Raw genomic sequence first — 19,596 nt, 5'->3', positions numbered from 1 at the left:
TGGAAGGAAATTTACCAAAGTATTAATAGTTAACTACCTCTGGGTTGAGGGATTATGTGTGTTGTTCTCTTTACAGTTTTGTTCCTATAATGAGAATGCTTTGATTACGAAAATATGCTATTTTAAAATTAGGATGTGCATACATTTTGACCTGACAGTGGCATTTGGGGGCTCTGTTTTAGAGAAATGAAAGCACTGAGACCTGGGAATGTGTTACCAGGCTGTTTATTGCAGCATTACTTACGCTGGCCAAATACCTGGGAGCCATCTGAATGCCTCTCAGGAGAGTAACAGCCGGGTAAGTTATGGTCCAGCCACACTGCAGCTGATTAAGAAGCCTGAGTTCATTGGGTTTCTGTCCTTCTGGAGGGCTGCTGATGGTATTTTGTGAGGAAAATCAGCATCTGAAATGAGGAGCCAGGTCCGACTCTTTGGTAACAAACAGTGATCCTCCTGTGTACGTTTGCATGTGTTCTTATGAACAAGGAGAAGAGTGCACACACCTCACATTTAATGTTGATTTTTTGCATGTCCTGGAGGGATTTGGGAAAACGTGCTGGCGGGATAATTAAATTTTTCTTTGCATCCCTCAGTTTTCTTCAACTTGTTTCAAGTATCCTACTTTTGCAATGAAAGAAAAGTCCCATTAAGCATAAGGCATAAAAAGGGAGGTGCTGGGTGTAGTGCATGGAGCACTGTGCCTGGTGGTGGCTGCTCCTGTTGGGACAGGGCTCTGCAGGCAGCCGAGTAAATGGGTAGGACTCTGTGATCTTGGGCCAGCCACTGACCTCTCCCGGCCTCGGTCTTCCCATCCGTGCAGTGGGGGTGATGAGTCTCACCCCACCGGGCTCTGGGGAAGACTGAACGAGGGTTTGGAGGTCAGGAGTGCAGACGTTTTAAGGCGATGAGCATGAGAGACAGTTTTCAGTTGCCTTCTTCCTTCAGACTGGCCGCAGGGCCACACCTCTTGATAGGTGACCACTGGCTGTGGGACTTCGGACGTATCTGAGGCAGAGAAATGGGAGAAGCATTTCTTGTCTGCCTAGATTGGGGAAAAATACGTGATTGTATAGAGTAAAACACTGAGTTGCAGTGTGTTCATGTTTTTACCCGTAATAATTAGTGCTTGGTTTGCCAAGTAGAGTAGAAAGAAATGGTAGACTTTAGGAGTTGAAAGAGTTAAATTCCAGCCCCCAAGTGATTTGAGGGGAAGTCATCTTGCTCCATCACTCAACCTCCTCTATAAAATGAAAGTATTAAATCAGGTCTTTGGTTATATAACTTTTTAAACTATCCAGCCCCCAATTCTGCTGCCTAAAAGCTGATCAAAACACTTTTTATATTTAAATCTACAACTTTCATTTGTAATCAGTTCTTGAGAGCAGTGAAAATGTTGTGATAACAGTATATAAACGAAGTCCAGAATGACAATTGCTGTCTTAGGCAGTTGACCAGGACTGAGAAAAAGTTGATTCACTCAAGATAAGCAGTTGCAAAAAAAAAGCAGTACTTATCATTTGCCGTGACATTTCAAGCTGCTGTCTCATCAGATGGAGGGCAGGCAACGCTTGGGAATACGTTTTGCATAAAAGCTGTTGGACCTCCCATACAGGTTACCCACTGATAGTCTCCACCACGATCAAATTCCACATAAGAGAATTTTTCATTGTCGTTCTTTTTAAAGTGAATGTTTGTATGTTTGAGAGGGAGAAGGGAGAGAGAAATTTAAGTCAAATTTCTGCATAGTCCATGAGTCCTAGATGGCCAGTTTTTTTTGGGAAATGTCTGTACCTATCAGAGGTTACCCCTGGTGACCAGAATACCACGTTCAACTGGCATTCGGTTGGTACTGAGCCTAGTGGTTTAAATGATTTTTCCATCCCAGTACTAACAAGGCCTGACTCTGCTTAGCTTCTGAGATCAGATGCAATCAGGCGTGTTCAGGGTGGTATGGCCGAAAACTAAATGTTTTTTAAATGAATTGCCTGTATTTAAAACTTGGAAGATTTCTCATTAAGATCCAGAATTTTTGCTTCTCTTGAGAAAAAAATATCATGTTCTGGCTATATTTGGCAACCTCTGAGTGGAGGGAAGAATGCTTTCTGGTTTGTCCCAGCCCTGCCTCCCACCCCCATGAAGCTCTTTTTACTAATTTAGGGTCCAGGGTCACTTCACTGGTCCCTAAGACTTTTGGGGTCAACAGTCTCTTCTCTCGTTGGCGGGTATAACTGTCCTGTCTGGCCACTACATGTTTTAATTCAGTGACTTGGAATTTGATTAACAAAGCCCCAGGCTCTATAGATAGTTACTGGTCCACTTGAGAAGCCTCGCTGCTCTTGTGTATGTAAATGCCTCTCCCTCAGCTTTCAGTGGGCTTCCCTTGTGGCTCAGCTGGTAAAGAATTCGCCTGCAATGCAGGAGACCTGGGTTCCATCCCTGGGTTGGGAAGATCCCCTGGAGAAGGGAAAGGCTGCCCACTCCAGTATTCTGGCCTGGAGAATCCCATGGACTGTATAGTCCACGGGGTCACAAAGAATTTCAGTTTCACTTTCCAGCTGTTAGCATACTATTTACTCCCCGAGTGCCTCGCTGGAAGCTCAGGGCAGAGAAAAGTGTTACCTTGGTGCTCTTTGGGGTTCAGCTGGTTTTCTTGGGCTCCTTGGAGTGATAGAGCTGTTCACGATGGTTGGTGATCCCCAGACTTAAGTCCAGGGAGTGGAGTCCTGCTTATCGGTAGCTATAGGCTTCCAACTTGAAGTTGCCAGTTCCTCCTCCTGTCTAACTACCTCCTTGCATTGCTGCACTCAAGCCTCAAAGCTTCCAAAAGTTTGGCAGCAGCAGGAGGATAAGAACTTAAAATTTCATGTGTGTCCACCCTTGGGAGAGGGGTATAGCTCTGACTAGGTTGTAATCACGGTGTTACGAAGGAAAGATCACAGCTATCATTTGCTAAGTGTGAACTCTGTGTCGGGCGCTGCGCTATGTCTCACGTGCACGCGATTCTCCTCAAGACCCTGTGGGATAGGAACTCTTATTATCCTCATTTTATGGTCCGAAGATGCTGACACTCAGGTCACTTGCTGGAGGTCAGGTGGCTACTGTACAGCTGGAGCTTCAGTTCTCCTTTGCTCAGCTTCACTGCCCACCCACTGATACCTCTTATTAGTTTTTATTATTTTAGAAATACTTATTGTTTATTTCGCTCTGCTGGGTCTTAGTTGCAACATTCAGGATCTAGTTTCCTGACCAGGGATCGAACCTGGGCCCCCTGCAGTGGAGTCTTAGCCACTGGACCACCAGTGGTCCCCGTTTGTGAGTGTGTGTGTGTGTGTGTGTGTGTATGTTAGTCGTTCAGTCGTGTCCAACTCTTTGTGATCCCGTGGACTGTAGCCTGCCAGGCTCCTCTGTCCATGGAATTCTCCAGGCAAGAATACTGGAGTGAGTAGACATTCGCTCCTCCAGGGGATCTTCCCGATCCAACCCAGATATGGAATTCGGGTTATTGCAGGCAGATTCTTTGCCATTTGAGCCACTGGGGAAGCCCCTCCCATTGATACTTTTTAATTTTTTAAACTTTTGTATTAAGGGAAATTTCAAACATAGACAGGCAGAGATAATACTGTAACAAACCACTTTGGTCTGGTCCCTGCTCTGTACCCCTAGGGGCTGGTTTCTACAAACATGTTCTGCCTCTGCGCACAGGCTTCTGGGGGTTCAGAAAGTGGGGTGATGTGAGACTGCAGGCAGAGGGACCGGGTAGCTGGGGTGTCCCTCCTGCTCTTTCCTGGATCAGGAGTCACCTATGAAGTAGAGGCAGCCCCTCCTTCATCCTGGCTCCCCGTGTGGCTGGAGTGGAGTGGAGATTTTTCTCTGCTTCATTGCATGGCGAGGAAGGGGCTGGCTTTAAGTAAGGACCACGTGGAGTGGAAACACTTGGAGGGGAGTCACAGGTGGCCTTTCTCCAGATGTGGGGAATCCAGTCTCGGGGTTTGGGTTTGAGAGGATCTGGCCTTATCCCCCAGTTGACCCAACGATGTAAGGGCCGAATGAGTCCAGATAGCAAACAGCATGCCCTCCCTAAAATCCTCCCTCCTTAAAAAAAAAAAAAAACTAGCCATGTTGTAAATCAGGGATTCCCCCGCCTCGGGGGTCTAGTGCCTGATGAGCTGAGATGGGGCTGGTGCAGTAGTAATAGAATGGAGAGCACAGTGCATGTGCTGTGCTTGAATCATCCCAACACTGCCCCGTCCCCAGTCCGTGGAAGACTCGCCTTTCACAAAAGTGCTCCCTGGTGCCAACAAGATTGGGGACCGCTGCTGTAAATGACACGTACGTGAAAGGAAGTCCTTCTCAGTCTTTCTAAAAGAGTGACTCCTAACCTTTTCTGGTGACCTACTTCTTTGAGATGCTGATTAAAGCTACGGACCATCTTTCCAGGAAAAGGAAAAAAAAAAAAAAAGTATGTGCACAGACTTCTGCAGACCTCCTAAGGCTTCCCAGGGGCCAGTGGCTACCTTTTCTAGAACATTGATTTTCCACATGTCATCCTGGAGCGCAGGCTGTTTGGCAAGACGACTAGGGCATTGAGGGCAGGAATCGTTTTATTTTTTCATTTTATTTTATTTTTTTAGGAGTCGTTTTAGATTGTTAGCATTTATAACCTGCCAGGAGCTGCATCTGTGTCCTGAATTATTCCAGTGCTGATCCAATCACAGTCTCGTTAGAGACTGTTCAGTCATACTGCCTAACTGGAAATGGACGTGGTGTGGGTGTGCACGTGTGTATGTGGGTGTGTGTGCATCCATTCGCATGTGTGTGTAAGATGCCTGGCCAGGCAGCTGGTGTGGTGGCGGCTGGGGACAGGGGTGTCCCCGGTCCTCCTGGGTGTAGGAGCTCACCGCCCTTCATCAACAGCTGGAGTACGAGCAGGCCAGGAAGCCTTGGACTAGAGCTCCCGATATTTTTCTTTCTCTTGAATTCAAGGATGAGAAATGAGCCCATTGAAATATTAAGGATTTGAAATGTAGCTGTGAGGGTGCAGAAAGGGGTGTGTGTTTTCTGCTGGGCATGCCAGTCAGGACAACTGCTTAGAGAGCACTTTGGTGAATCTGTGAAAGGTAACGTGCACACCCTGTGTCCAGGTGCTTTCCCACCCGGAATCCACCCGGAAACGCCGGCACACGTGGGTGAAGACACACATGTGGGGACGTTCTGTGTACACTGGATAGACTAGCAGAAAACCTCAGGATAACATGGAACACAGGGTGGGTTTCAGAGCAGTGAGGCAGGGCGATTTGAAGGTGCTAAATGATGTCTAAAGCACGAAACAGCAGCAACAGAGTTGGAAGACATAGACGTAACGTGAGATGATAAGATATAATTAACTGAATATCCATAAAATGAGCTCAAGATGGAGAGCTGCCAAATCATTATGAGTGATTGTGTCTCAGGAATCGGGCTGTGAAAGCGGCGAGGAAGACTTCCACCTTTTGTGTCAAGATCTAAATATTTGAATATTTACAAGTCACATAAACGACCTGGTAATTTTTTAACAGAAACTCTGTTTATTTTCATTGTCTTGACTTGTCTAATTTTCTTGTTCTGTGTGTGTGTTCTATTTTCTGTTTCAGATCCTTGACGAATTCAAAAAGGATTCTTCCGTGTTCCTCTTGGGGTGAGCACCCCTGCTGGGTTGTAGTTCTGGGTGGCTGTGGCAGGCAGTGGCGCCCCTGTGGGTCCTCCCAGCCTGACCACCTGACCTCCAGGAGGCCACTCTCTGGCAGGCACTGGTCTCCACAGAGACGGGGTCCCCTTGTTGGGGAACTGACTATCCTGATAGTTCAGTTCAGTTGCTCAGTCGCGTCTGACTCTTTGCGACCCCGTGGACTGCAGCATGCCAGGCTTCCGTGTCCATCACCAACTCCCGGAGCTTGCTAAAACTCATGTCCATTGAGTCATGGATTCCAGTCAGTCCAATGCCACGGACAAACGTGCACAGCAGCAGGGCTTGTGGAGTGTTGGGAAGATGGCCCAGAAGATGCTGTAGAGAAGCCTGCTTGCTTCAGGGCGTCCTGGTTAAGCAGGTTGAACTGAATTAAAATGAGTCGGAGCGCATAAAGTGCCTTATGTGGTGCATGGCAAGGCTCGTAAATAGTGGTGATGATGTGATGGCTAAAACTTAAGCGCTGCAGGACTTGTTAGGCCTTTTACTGAGCTTACTGATTCCCCCAGTGGGAGATCTGTAGTGTGCTGTGTCTTCCAAGCCTGTCTACCCAGGAGAAAGGTTTGCTTTGGCGTTAACAGCACCTAGAATGTGATTTGTGGTCTGCTGACCTGGGCCTGCTTTTAGGAACCAGCCCTCATTGATGAAGATGCCCTGGCAACTGTTCCTCTGTTGAGTTCTAAACCAGAAACCTGAAAACTCCAAAGTATTCATTCATCGAAATGAATCTGATTTGTTTGCAGTCTTTTACTGAAAAGATTAGTGTTGGACCATGAGGCTGTTAAGAAAGAAGGTTAGAAATACACTCAGAGACAGTAGACTTTTGGACTCTGAGGGTTTAGTAAAGGGAGAAAACTTAAAACATGTTTTATCTCCTGTATTAAAAAAAAAACAACAGAAAACCCTCCCACCCCCACTGCAGATGCTCAGGGAAAAGTATGCGTTTCCCTGGAGAGCCCTGTTTTACAGGACGTACCTTGTGTAGCCCTCACGGTTGCTTGGACCAGCGAGGTTCTTGGTGCAGCTGAGCACCCTCTCCAGGAGGCCAGCAGGCTGCTGGCCAAGGAGGAATCTTCCTTTTCTCAGGCTGAAGGATTCCCTGTCTCAGGCGGAAGATTCTCCCAGCAGAGGCCCTCCACTTGCCCCCTGGCCCTGGTCTCACATATTCCAGCGGGTTCTCCCTGCCCGCCCAGAGTCGGGGCTTCATCCAGGCCCCTCTCCTGCCTCAGACCAGGCTCTGGGGTTACTTCTCCAGTGTTGCCACCCGCTAAATGCACTCCTCGGCCAGCCCCACCCTGGCCTCTGCTGTCCTGCCCGCCCTCCCTGCCCCTGCGGGACCAGCTGGGAGCAGCTCGGTGTGAATTCCAGGGCCTGATTCTCCTGGGTTCTGGTGTCAGGGCCCCTCTTTGCATCCTCCTGGGTCAGGGGTGTCATCTGGGTGACCTTTGTCTTCCTGTTGGCCAGCCCGCACCTGACCCTGTGGGGCGGCGGTGGGGGGCTCGGCTGGGTCTGCTGGCTGGGACCGCCTCCAACTGCTGGCTGCCCCCCTCTGAACACCATCTCTTTCCCTGAGGGCAGCAACACCGACCGGCCGGACGCCTCTGCTGTCCACCTGCATGACTTCCAGCGGTTTCTCTTGCATGAACAGCAGGTGAGGGGATAGCAGAGCGGGGGCGCTGGGTGGGTGGGGGGTGCTGTGCCCGCAGTTTGTCACCTTGTTGGCATCTGCTGTCAGGAAACAGGAATCGTCTCCCTGCCCAGTGGCGCCTTGGGGCTGAGGCTCTGGAATGAGACTGGCCTCGTAGCAGGCCCTTCCCTGGGCACAGATGGAGGAGGGGGCGATGGCGACACTGCAGGGTGGGCAGAGCCCTCACCTGCTGGCCTCTGCTCCCCTCCTCCGGCTCGTCTTGGGGGGCCCTTCCCCAGGAAGCCATCCCTGACTCGGGGAGGATGGGACTCAGGTGGATGAACCTGCGGGTCCTCTGAGGGATAGGGCAGCACGCTGTCCTTAAACAGGTGACCCGTGGACGTCTCTTGGGGTGTTTGCATGTGGGCCCCGAGCTGGTGGCTGAGTCGGAGTTCGGGCAGTGGTTTTTTATGGGGCCGTCTGGGCAGGGGCTGCAGACTCAGGTCGGGGCTCCTGGCATCTAGTGGGGGGAGCCCAGGGCTGTTGCGAGGCGACCACACCCCACCTCCGCCCCACTCCCGCAGCAAGGATTTCCCCAGCCCCATGTGTCAGGAGTGCCTCAGCGGAGAAACCGAGTTAGACTGAGAGCAACCTGCCATCCTGTCACGAGCTGTGTGACCTTGGTTCGACCTGTCTGTGCCCCGTTTTCCTCCTCTTTAAATGGGGATGAGAGCTCTGCCTCTCAGAATTGTGGGGTTTGGAGAAGATGGTGTTGATCTTTGTGTGCATGTGTGGGTATGTGTGTACATATATAGTCACATTATCTGTTCAAAAATTTTACTTCTATCACTGGAGTTTCATGTACTTTTATTCTCTTTAGTTGTTTTTAAAGATCTTAAAAGCCTTTATCGAATTTTTACAATACTGCGACTGTTTTGGATTTTGGATTTTTTGGCCCTGAGGCATGTGGGATGTTAACTCCCTGACCAGGGATTGAACCTTCAACCTGTGTGTTGGAAGGCGAAGTCTTAACCACTGGACTGCCAGGGATGTTCCTTGTTTTTTTTTTTTTAATAGACTTTTTAAGGGCAGCTTTAGATTCATAATGATATTGAGCTCATTTGCTTTAAAAAATACTTTGTATTGTACAGCATCTCAAACATACACAAAAGTAGACAGGCTGGTATCATAAACTACCGTGGGCCCATCACTCAGATTACAGAAATACGAACGTTTTGCCACTTTCATTTCATTCCTCCTCCATCCCCACACCCACGTGTCTCCCTTCCCTTCCCTCCTTCATTTCTTTGCCGGCAAATTCTAATGGAAACCCCAGACTCTGTATCATTCCATTTGTAAATACTCTAGTATGTCTCTCTCGTGGAATGGAGGTGTTTTTTTTCTTAACAACACAGGACAATAACACTCCTGTTAACCCCTCTCGCAGCCAGCACTAACTTCTCAGTGTCGGCACCCATCCAGTGTTCAGAGGTCACTGGCTGTAGGGAGATTGATGAACACAGACTCACACTTGGACGAGGCTGGCCGCGGGAAGGTCCAGGCGGAGCGGGTCGCTGCGGTGGCTTATGATGGGTGGTGATCAGATGCTGGGGTGTGTGGAGTGACCAAGGGAAGTCTTACCCGCCTGGGACTACGGCCGAGGGCAGGTGAAATGCGGGGTGAGATGAAGTCTCTTGGGCCCAATTACATGTCAAGTGCTCAGCTGCCCAGAGGTCGAAGCAGAGAGAGAGGCACCCGTGCTGTCTGCCTCTGCTCCGTGCTCTTCCTTGCACGGAAATGCTCACTGAGTTTGTAGGGAGGAGTTGGAGTTAAATAGTTAAAACTCCTGGGGGCAACTCACCGTGCATCCTGGATCCACCACCTCGTGCAGGGTAATGACATTCCTGGGAGAGTCACATGCTTTCCCCACACTGGCCCTGTCACTGGGCTACCCTCAGAGGTCAGGGTCAGGGGCTGGCAGCAGAGTGCAGGGAGTTAAGATCCCGCATCTGGGGGCTAGGATGCAGGCAGCTTGCGTGCATCTGTGTGAGTGTGCGTGGCGGGAACAAGGGGTGAGGCCAGGGGTGGGGCCTGGGCCGTTGGTCTGGTGGACCCTGAATGTCTCAGCTCCTGGCGCTCTGTGGGATGCTGAGCCAGTGACCCAGGGCCTGGAGGCTCATGTGTGAAATAATCACTGCAGCACTTGGTGTGCGAGTTAATACAGATTTTTTAGAAAACACTTTGGGCAAAATGCAGTTAATATGAAAACTTTGGAAACAGCCTTCTGTACTTTAATAATTGCTTTCCTAGGAACTTATCCTAAAGAAACGACAGCAGCATTTTTTTTTTTTTGGAGGTAAGGTGTATTTAATACAATCAGAAATATTTCAAGTATAATTTACGTGAAACATAACTTGGAAAATATAAGTAAGTGCTCTGATGCATATATTTTAAAAAACTTTATGTAAACCTCATGTCAGGAAATGCCCATTAGTTATTGAAGATGGAGATCAAAGAGATTATATACAAAAGTATTTTGAGGGACTATCTTATGCTTCATTAATACAAAGGTTCAGGTTGTTTGAAGTAATTAGGTAAGAACAGTTAGGAAATCTGCAGAAAAAGAAAGCAATCAGAATGATATCCACCAGATAAGATTTTGACTATTCCTTCGCTCTGAATCCTTTGCCAGCTAAAATCATTTTCTAGATCACTCCAATTTCCATGGTGAGACTTGTTTACATTTGGTATCAAAGCTAATGATGACATTTATTATTTTGGTTTCACGCTCCTTTTGGTGTCTTTACATTTCTTCCGACAGTCCATACTTGTTTGATCTGATTTCTCAAGAATTCCTGCTAATACTACTTCCCACTCCTCTCCAGAAACAGTCGGAGCCCTGAAGTCGCTCATCATTCTTAGAGAAAAAGGGAAGTTTAGTAGTCTCTTTCTCAGGTAATGATGCTTCTTCAGGGCTGTGCTTTTTGTCATCTGTTTCTTCAGTAACGTCTTCCTCTTCTGAACTGCTGTCTTGGAAACGCGGGTCTCCCTGCCAGGCCATCTGCCCAGGTTTTACTGCTTCAACTCTATAGGTCTCTTCCTTTTCATCTTTGGCGTCAGACTCAAAAAAAGAAAATGGGAACCCGCCGGTTTGTTCATCCCAAATCATCAGAGCTGTAGTGTCCTGGACCTCAACTTTCTCTCCATCAGAGTCCTCATTCCAAGGTGTGTCGTCTTCCTTTTCACTGGTCTTTTTTACAGTCTGGAATATTTGTTTTAAATCGGTAACAATGTTATAATCCTATCACTTCATGGCAAATAGATGGGGAAACAATGGAAACAGTGACAAACTTTATTTTCTTGGGCTCCAGAATCACTGCAGATGGTGACTGCAGCCATGAGATTAAAAGACACTTGCTCCTTGGAAGGAAAGCTATGACAAATCTAGACAGCATATTAAAAAGCAGAGACATTACTTTACCAACAAAGGTCCATCTAGTCAAAGCTATGGTTTTTCCAGTAGTCGTGTAAGGATGTGAGAGTTGGACTGTGAAGAAAGCTGAGTGCCAAAGAATTGATGCTTTTGAACTGTGGTGTTGGAGAAGACTCTTGAGAGTCCCTTGGACTGCAGGGAGATCAAACCAGTCCATCCTAAAGGAGATCAGTCCTGAATATTCACTGGAAGGACTGATGCTAAAGCTGAAACTCCAATACTTTGGCCACCTGAGGCGAAGAACCGACTCATTTGAAAAGACCCTGATACTGGGAAAGATCAAAGGCGGGAGGAGAAGGGGGCGACAGAGGATGATTTGGTTGGATGCATCACTGATGCGATGGACATGAGTTTAAGCAAGCTCCGGGAGTTGGTGATGGACAGGGAGGCCTGGCATGCTGCAGTCCATGGGGTCGCAAAGAGTCAGGTACAACTGAGTGGCTGAACTCAACTGAATGTTACATTTCTTTAGACACCTCAGGTAGTTTCTCAGCTTCCTCCCTTTTCTTCTTTTGTTTTGCTTTACTTTCTTTGGATTTATCATCTTGCTTTCTTTCATAAGTGTAGCTACTGATCCTTTGCTTGTAGAATTGCTTAAGCTGATCTGCGAAACGCTCTGCACAACATTCAGGGCTTTCAGCTTTTTTGCAGCAAGCCCTTCCTCCTCAGCAGTTTTCTTTTCATTTATTTCTTCCTGTTCCTCTTCTCTCTCACTTTCCAGAAATTGGGAGTCAGTGCCAAAGTGAGACTGCAAGTTCATGAGCTTCTCTCTAGCTTTGCCCTCAAACTGAAGTTTAATTCCGAACATGTTATTGTCATCTTCGGAACAAGATTCCTCATCATCACTGCTGTCAAAGAGCTTCCCAGAGGCTCTGCGCATGGACTCTTAACCAGTTCCTCTCCTGGATGGCTTTGCTCCTGAGTGGATGTCTCCTCTGTTTCACTTTCAGTATTGGAACCAAACATGATGTGTTTTGGCTTGTCCTCTGGGTGACCGTCCAAATTTGCCAGAGCATTGTGAACTCACTTCTTTTGGACTTGTTTTGCTTTCTGCCTTGCCTCTAAGGCTGCCAAACGTTTCTGATTATCTTCAGCATGCTTATCCTTAACTAACATCTGATGAACTATTAAGAGAAAGTGGGAAGTCAGTTTTGCTTCCCTGGGAGTCTCTCCTTGAGAAAACCTCTGGTGGTTTGTTAGGGGCCTTGGGGCTGCACAGATCAGGCCTCCGATCAGAGCCCTCTCCTGACTTTCCAGTCCTGTGGCAACAGTCTTCATCAACGCCTCTGCCGCGAGTCTTCGCATCAAGACTTAAAAGATTTCTTATCTTTTAGTGGCAACAGACTAGAGATAGGATTCCTGTTTCTCTTTTCTGAACTGTTAGGAGACACCTGCTTTGTGACTCTGGCTCTCAAGAAGACTATCTCTTTTGAGGCTGAATTTGGTTTGAGTCATTTGCCTCCTTTGCATGTTGGAAAGGAGTCTGTTCACTTGATGGGCCATTAACACACAGGGACCATTTTTCCATGGACATGTTCCTGGGTTCCTCAAGTTTCAGGGAGGTTTGATCTTTATTAATATTGTTAGAGGCAGCGCTCTCTTGCAAGGATTTTTTCATTTGATTCCTTTCCAGAGAGACAGCCCACTCCTTTGAAAGCCTGAAATTTTGACTTTAAGGTATTTTCCTTTGGTTTCTGTTTTCCACGTGGGTTCTCTTTTTCTTCTAAAAGAGAAGCCACAGTCTCCTCGGGATGACTACACTGCTGGCCTCTGCACAGGTCACCTGAGTCCGTTGGCTCTTGGAGGCCCTGTCACACGTGGCAGTGGTTTCCTGGCCATTGCTCTCAGTCTTTTCTTTTGGAGCCTCCTGGTTACTGCCAGCCAACTGTTCCAAATCAGCCAAAGTCAGATCCACATGGAGACCGTTTTCCATCAAGGTGTATGCTCCTTACCTCCTTCAGACGCAGTTGATTCTGATGCGGAATCAGCGTCTTCACTGCTCCTGGACTCAGAGATTTACAACTAACAGCCTTAACTCTGCGACTGAGGGCTATCTCTACTGTTTCTTTTTTGTACTTTAATACAGTCATCAGAAAGATCATCCTTTTTTTCTGTTTTTCAAATAAGTGTTCTTGTTCATAGACTTTTCTGTCAAAAATCTACACTGTTTTTGATCTTACCAGAACTTTTTTTCATTGCAATGATTTCATCTCTATCTCCTGAATCAGAGTCACAACCATTTTCCATAACATCATTTTCACTGTTGAGGCAAGAGACATTGTTTCTGAGGCCTAAACCTGTTGAAGTCTGAAATTTGTGAAAAGCAGATTTAAAATCATCCCTTACAACTTCAAAGGGATCATTTTCAAATTCATTTGAGGACCATGTGGTTTTTTTCTAGGTTTTCCTCTCTTGCAATCATTAGTCTTAATTCATCTTCAGAATCAATATCATCATCAGATATGCTATTTCTGTTTTTGGTAGTTTCTAAACCAGAAGTCTGAAAAAATACATTTTAATATTTCTGACGATCATCATCAGTTGTATAGGGTGATTTAGGAGTAATGGAATTATGAGGTGTTTTTTGCGCAACCTGTTGTATTAAATGCAGACTCTCCATTATGCTTCTAGGTTTTGATCTCATGGTTAGAGATACAGCAGAACCCTCATTCTTCTGCACTTTTATTGTCTTCTTGGCAGGGCTGTGAAAGGCAGAGAATTCTCCTCGCTGTTTCTTCCTCATAGGATCATTCTCTCCTTCCAGTTCCCAAGTGAGGTTGGATATAGGGACAGCATTTGTGAAACCCTCCCCTATCTTAAAGTTGTCGCAGTATTTTGAGGGATTATACTTTATGATTTTACGTTTATGTTCATTCTTTACGTGAAGGACAGGGAAGCCTCTTCCAGATTTACTCACAACCCAGTTTTTGTGCCCTGGTACTTCTGTCCCTGGCACAGATTTCACGTGGAAATCCACCATCTTCATCTTTTCTAACAAGCTGGTGTGATGGAGGCATTTTAATAGAAGTGAGAATTTCAGAGATCGCATCTGAATTTCCCTCTGGGCGCTGGTCAGGTGGGCTGCAGTCCAGCCCTGGGAGGACAGGTGACATGAACTGACCCGAACCTGATGTGTCTGGGTTGGTCTAGGACTCACTGTTGGGTCAGCTTATTTAATGACCTGAAGCCTCAGCTTTCTTATTTAACCAGAGAATAGTGTTCTGCGTATGTCCCGGGCTTGTGTGAGTTCAAAGTGAGCCACACGCGACAAGGTTGAGGGCGGAGCCTGGCATGCCGCCCGCCCGGCGCGGACCTCCTCAGCGCAGTTACGTCTCTCGTGCAGTCTCGGCGTTGCCATTATTGCAGTCGCTGAGCACAGTACCCCACGCCACGGAGACACGTTGTTTTTCTTTTCCGGCCATGTGGCGTGTGGGATCTTAGTTCCCTGACTGGGGATCAAACCTGTGCCCCCTGCATTGGAATGGTGGAGTTTTAACCACTGGACCACCAGGGAAGTCCCACCAAGTAGAAACATTTACTAATCCCCTAGGGTATTCACATTTTAAACTCCTTTAGGCAGAAGATTTCTTATTCACAGCCATTTCAGTTCCAGGTTATGGCGGCTTGGTAGCCATGGTTTTTTTATGCAAAAGCTCTACAGGAGAAGGAAGCGGGAAGCTTCTGTTCTTTGCCGGGCATCTAGGCCTGGCAAGGTGTTTGCATTAAGTATCCTACAATTTGAGTTTCCTGTTCTGGTATTCAAAGGTTGTAACACCCTGTACGCAAATGAACCAGCCGCTCCCCTGGCTCCTGGCTGTTGGGTGTCCTTCATCCAAGGCAATTTGCAAGAGTCAACAGTGAGGCTTGTTGTTGCCTTGCAACTATCTCATTTGTGTCTGCCCATATGCTTTACCTTCTTTCAGACTTCCTGTTCTGACCTTTCCATCCTACCGCACGTAGCTAGCAGCACATCTGGTTTCATTTTTCCTACAGATAGAGGTTATAGAATATTAGGAATCCAGAAAACATGAGCCAAAATTGAATATCTGGGTCATGTTTTGTCCTTCTGTCTAGGAATATTTGGGAATTTAGGGTTTGAAGAGAAAACAGTGAAGTTCTTTTACGTTATATGCTCTTTTTTCTAAAGGGCTTCCGAATTTCTGAGACTGTGCAGAAGCTGTTTTTGAACCGGTCGTGTATCTTTCAGACCTTATTGGTGTCTGAGTAGCAATACTTTGCTGATCTTGACTGATTCTGTGTGAGTTTTCCAAAGTTTAGTTATTTGGAAGCCTAGCTCTCCGAATTACTAGCTGTGTGAAGTTGGGATCGTGTGCTGTTCTGAGCTTCTGTGTCCTTATCTCTAAAATGACAGTAACAGTATGTGACCTGCAGAGTTGTCTGGACAGAATGAGATGTTGTAGGAGGATGACAATCTACCATTCATGTTGCTGTGATTTGAGCACCTTCTGTGTACCAAGCGCAGAACTTTTATTTCATCCAGTCCTTCACAGCCTGTGTGCTTAGGTATCGTTATTCCCAGGTAATGGACCAGGAGCTCAGAGAGGGTCTTTAACTTGCCCATCATCAGCCAGGGGAGTAACCCGAGTTGTCTGACATAACTGTGCTCCCTTCCTCCTCAGGAAGGAGGAGGCTGAGAGCAGGAGTTGGCAGACTATTACCACAGTCCGCATCTGGCCCACAGCTTGTTTTTTACAAATAAAGTTTTATTTATAAACATAACCATGGCCATTTGTGTGCCTGTTGTCTGTGGTTCTTTCTGTACTATTATAGAAGAATTGAGTTGTTGTGGCCAAAAGCCTAAAATGTTTACTCTCTGGTCCTTTAGGGAAAATGTGTGCTGTGCATAGTGTGAGGCCTTGATGGTATGTGTGTCCAGAATATATCCGTGTTTCAGTCATTGACTAAAACTGGATCTTTGGAGGTAAAGAACTTTGCAAAGTCCTCTTTCTGATGATTTCATGTTCTTTTTATCATTCTAAGGAGCTTTGGGCTCAGGATCTGAACAAAGTCCGTGAGCGGATGACGAAGTTTATTGACGACACCATGAGGGAAACTGCTGAACCCTTCTTGTTTGTGGATGAGGTGAGTGAGCTCCCTGTCCTGTGTGCATGGCTTTTGGATTCACATCGCTGTCCTCCGAAGAGTATTTTCTAGGCCTCTTCCCTTGGAGGGCTTTGCTGCTAGATGTCCCTAGACTGACCCTCTCAGCTGTTTTTCCCCCCGGTCCTAAACCATCATCAGTCAGTTCAGTTCAGTCGCTCAGCCGTGTCCGACTCTTTTGCGACCCCATGAATCACACAGCATGCCAGGCCTCCCTAAACCATCACAGCCTTTGATTTTTCTCCTCCTCCTCTGTTTGATCACGTAGGTGAAGTCTTTTCTTTTGCCGCTAGAGGGAGTTGCTGCCAGTGAGCCTTAAACGATTGCAAGCGCAGCACTGGAATTCCAAGGCTTACGTGGCTCTTGCAAGATGTGGAAATGGGTGCACTTGGCCCTGCGTGAGGCATCTGGGGCTGAGGGGAACTGGGGAGCTCCTCTCGTCCATGTAAGGTTGTTCCCAGGAAGCAGAGTGTCACTCAGTCTTCTGTTTTCTTCATTAAGGGGTCAGGAACTGGTATATGAAATTTCCTGCCTTTTAGATTATCATGATACTGGCAGTGTTCTATTCCTCACATCGGATGGTGCGTTCACAAATGTTTGTGGTATTATTGTCCCTAAAGTATATGGGCAGCGTGTACTCTTGTAGCCCCCAGTACTTGAGGATACATATTGAAAAGGAAATTAACTGTATAGGTCAGTGAAGCGTGTGTTCATACAGCCTGTTGCAATCTGAGTTTTCTGCTTTGGCAACTTGGGTAACGGAGGCCAGGGGGCCATGTGTTGAATCTTCACGTACCGTCCCCCCGAGCTGGCACAGGCCCGTAAGATCCAGTCGCCACCGTGCCTCGTGCGCTGACCTGTCCCTGTGTGTGTGGCTCTCCTAGTTCCTCATGTACCTGTTTTCCCGGGAGAACAGCATCTGGGACGAGAAGCATGACGTGGTGGACATGCAGGACATGAACAACCCCTTGTCTCATTACTGGATCTCCTCGTCTCACAACACGTGAGTCTCCTCACCAGCCTGCGGCCAGAGGGCAGGGCGACGGCGGTCCAGAGGGCGCTGCAGTGCGCTGCTGCGGCAGAGCGTGTGGGCAGTGGGCAGAGTGCAGGCCCTCGCTGCTCAGACTGGGATACATGGAAGCTTCTGGAGGGGAGGGGAGATGCATCTGTCTTTCCTCGTTGGTATTGCTTAGTGATCCCCTTTCTGTGGCCGTCAGAAGCGAGTCGACAAAGCCAGTTTGCGCAGTTGGGGCATCTCATTCATAGCTGTTGTTGAGTCTCTTAAGTCACGTCCGATTCTTTGTGACCCCAAGGACTGCAACACACTAGGCTCCCCTGTCCTCCACTATCTCCCAGACTTTGCTCAAACTCATGTCCATTGAGTTGGTGATGCCATCCAACAATCGCAGCCCCTTCACCTCCCTTCAATCTTCACCAGCATCAGGGTCTTTTCCACTGAGTCAGCTCTTCGCATCAAGTGGCCAAAGTATTGGAGCTTCAGCTTCAGCATCAGTCCTTCCAGGGAATATTCAGGGTTGATTTCCTTTAGGATGGACTTCTTTGTTCTTCTTGTTGTCCAACAGACTCTCAAGAGTCTTCTGCAACACCAGAGTTCGAAAGCATCAGTTCTTTGGTGCTTAGCCTTCTTTATGATCCAGCTGTCAGGAAAGTAGTTGAATTAGTCACTGAACTGACATTTACTGAGAGTTCACCTTGCACCAGGCCCTGGGCTTGCATTTCCACTGCAGGGGGCACGGGTTCAATCCCTGGTTGGGGAACTAAGATCCCACATGCTGCACAGCGGGGCCAAAAAATAGGAAAAAATGGGGCTGGGGGCAGGATCAGCCCCTGTCCTCATGTGTTTGTAGAGGGAAGGGCCTCCTTTGAGTCTTAGAGATGAGCAGGAGTTGGTGAGAGATCAGGTGGTGAGGAGGAGGAGGGCTTCAGACACAGGAACAGCACATGCAGGTGTCCGGGGGTAGGAGGGGCTGAGAGGAGTCTCGTAAGACTAGAGCACAGACCCTGGGAGGGTAAGTGGCAGGAGACGAGACCAGCAGAGTCAGCTGGAGTGGAATCTTTGAAGCTGCAGTGAGGGCAGGGGGAGCCCCCGGAGAACAACACACTCAAATGTGTATCTTTGGGAGCTTGCCCTGATTGAAAAAAAAGAGCAGACAGGAAGGGAGAAATGGATGTGCCGCTCAAGCTCTGATCCTCCGTCTGCTTTATAAGGTGAGAGGGTGGAGGCCTTCGGTCCTGAGCTGCTGACTGGTACTTTCCTGAGTGTCGGTCCAGGCAGGAGTTGGAGAGAAGGCCCTTAGGTTTGTCTCCAGGCATTTTGGAAGACACCTTCCTATTCGGGGGCAAAGGGACTTCATGGTTCTCGTCCCTGCCTTTGATTTGAATACGAGTCTTAGAATGGCGAATTCTGCCGAACCCAGAAGACAGCTGAGTGACACAGACTCCTAAAGGTGGGGAACGTGGCTGGTCAGGAGGCGAATGATGAAAATTGGTCTTTCTGAATCCGTGTGGTGGATGGAGTTCACGGGGTAGCAAGTTCCAGTCATCCTGTGCCTGGCCTGGGCCCTGACGCCAGAATGGTGGCCCACCTCTGCCTGTGCAGCCCGGGGGCAGCCATCGGGCGTCGTCGGTTTATCGTCATCCCTTAGTCTGACTGCTCACTCCCTTCGACCACGTTTTCCTCGAAAGGACACACGTTCTCCACGCCACCCTTGGGTTTCCAGGATGGCTCCCCTTCACGGCCATAGCTTGAGTCTGAGGCTCATGACTGTGTTGGCCACACGATTGCCTGTGTCTGGCCCAGATCTTAACTGGGGAGTGGGGTGGGGGGGATCTTTCTAGATAGGAAGAACTCAGGGCATTGGGGGCTCAGGCTGAGAGGTTCCCCAGGGGCACCCCGAGGTGCAGGCCTGCCCCACTCCCACACGGCCCCTTCTCCCATAGGTACCTCACGGGGGACCAGCTGCGGAGCGAGTCGTCCCCGGAGGCCTACATCCGCTGCCTGCGGATGGGCTGCCGCTGCATTGAGCGTGAGTACCAGCCCGCCAGATGCTTCGCGTGGGGGCCCAATGGTGGGGGTGGGCGGGGTAGCTTGGGGGCAGAGCCAGGCGCCCTCAGCATCTGGGGTGAGCGAGGCAGCCCCCACCAGCTGGGGGGCTTTCTCCTGAAGACAGGGTCCCCCACGACAAGGAGAGACATTGGGCCTGGCCAAGTCGGAGTCTGGAAAGCATCCAGATACAGCGGAGGGGCTGGGAGGCCCATCGCAAAGATGGCCTTCCTGTCCTGCCGTCCCTCAGGGCTGTTGCTAGAGGCAGGAGGGCACCCTGCGTGGTCAGCAGGGGTCCCTGAGTGCCTGTGCCCGGGTGCCCGCAGCTGCCCCACACAGGCGACTGCAGGCCCCCTGATGTGGCTGGGAGTGGGTGCTTCCTCCTGACCCCGTGGCCTGACTCAGTGCCAGACGCTCATGGCCGTGCCAGGCTGAGGAAAGGCCCAAAGCACCGATGTCGGCTCCAGCTTAATCAGAAACTTTCATCACGGTATTAGACCTTAATAGCAGTTCCTCCTACAGAGTGCTGCCTAATTTATGCCTTTTTCCCTCTTAGGGAAAAAGCAAAT

At 48.5% G+C, this 19,596-nt stretch overlaps 1 protein-coding gene and 1 pseudogene across 2 annotated transcripts in view; one reads left to right on the top strand and one right to left on the bottom strand.

Moving 5' to 3' along the window:
* Nucleotides 1-19,596, top strand: part of PLCG2 (phospholipase C gamma 2) — a 154,683-nt gene that overhangs the window by 79,619 nt on the left and 55,468 nt on the right. For both annotated transcript variants that reach the window (XR_016035956.1, XM_055413059.2), the window contains exons 8-12: nt 5,631-5,674; nt 7,301-7,373; nt 15,844-15,945; nt 16,848-16,966; nt 18,925-19,010. Coding sequence is in view for 1 of the 2 variants with exons in the window: in XM_055413059.2 (XP_055269034.2) it covers nt 5,631-5,674; nt 7,301-7,373; nt 15,844-15,945; nt 16,848-16,966; nt 18,925-19,010 (424 nt within the window). In the remaining variant the exon portion in view is untranslated. The remainder of the gene's footprint in view (nt 1-5,630; nt 5,675-7,300; nt 7,374-15,843; nt 15,946-16,847; nt 16,967-18,924; nt 19,011-19,596) is intronic.
* On the bottom strand, nt 10,122-14,494 carry LOC129547230 (nucleolar protein 8-like; annotated as a pseudogene).

Source organism: Moschus berezovskii, chromosome 22 (genome assembly GCF_049115385.1).
Source record: "Moschus berezovskii isolate FMDL1 chromosome 22, NW_MosBer_1.0, whole genome shotgun sequence".
In the NCBI taxonomy this organism is placed as follows: domain Eukaryota; kingdom Metazoa; phylum Chordata; class Mammalia; order Artiodactyla; family Moschidae; genus Moschus; species Moschus berezovskii.
Note: the sequence above shows the minus strand (reverse complement) of the source record. Positions and strands in the feature narration are given on the sequence as shown.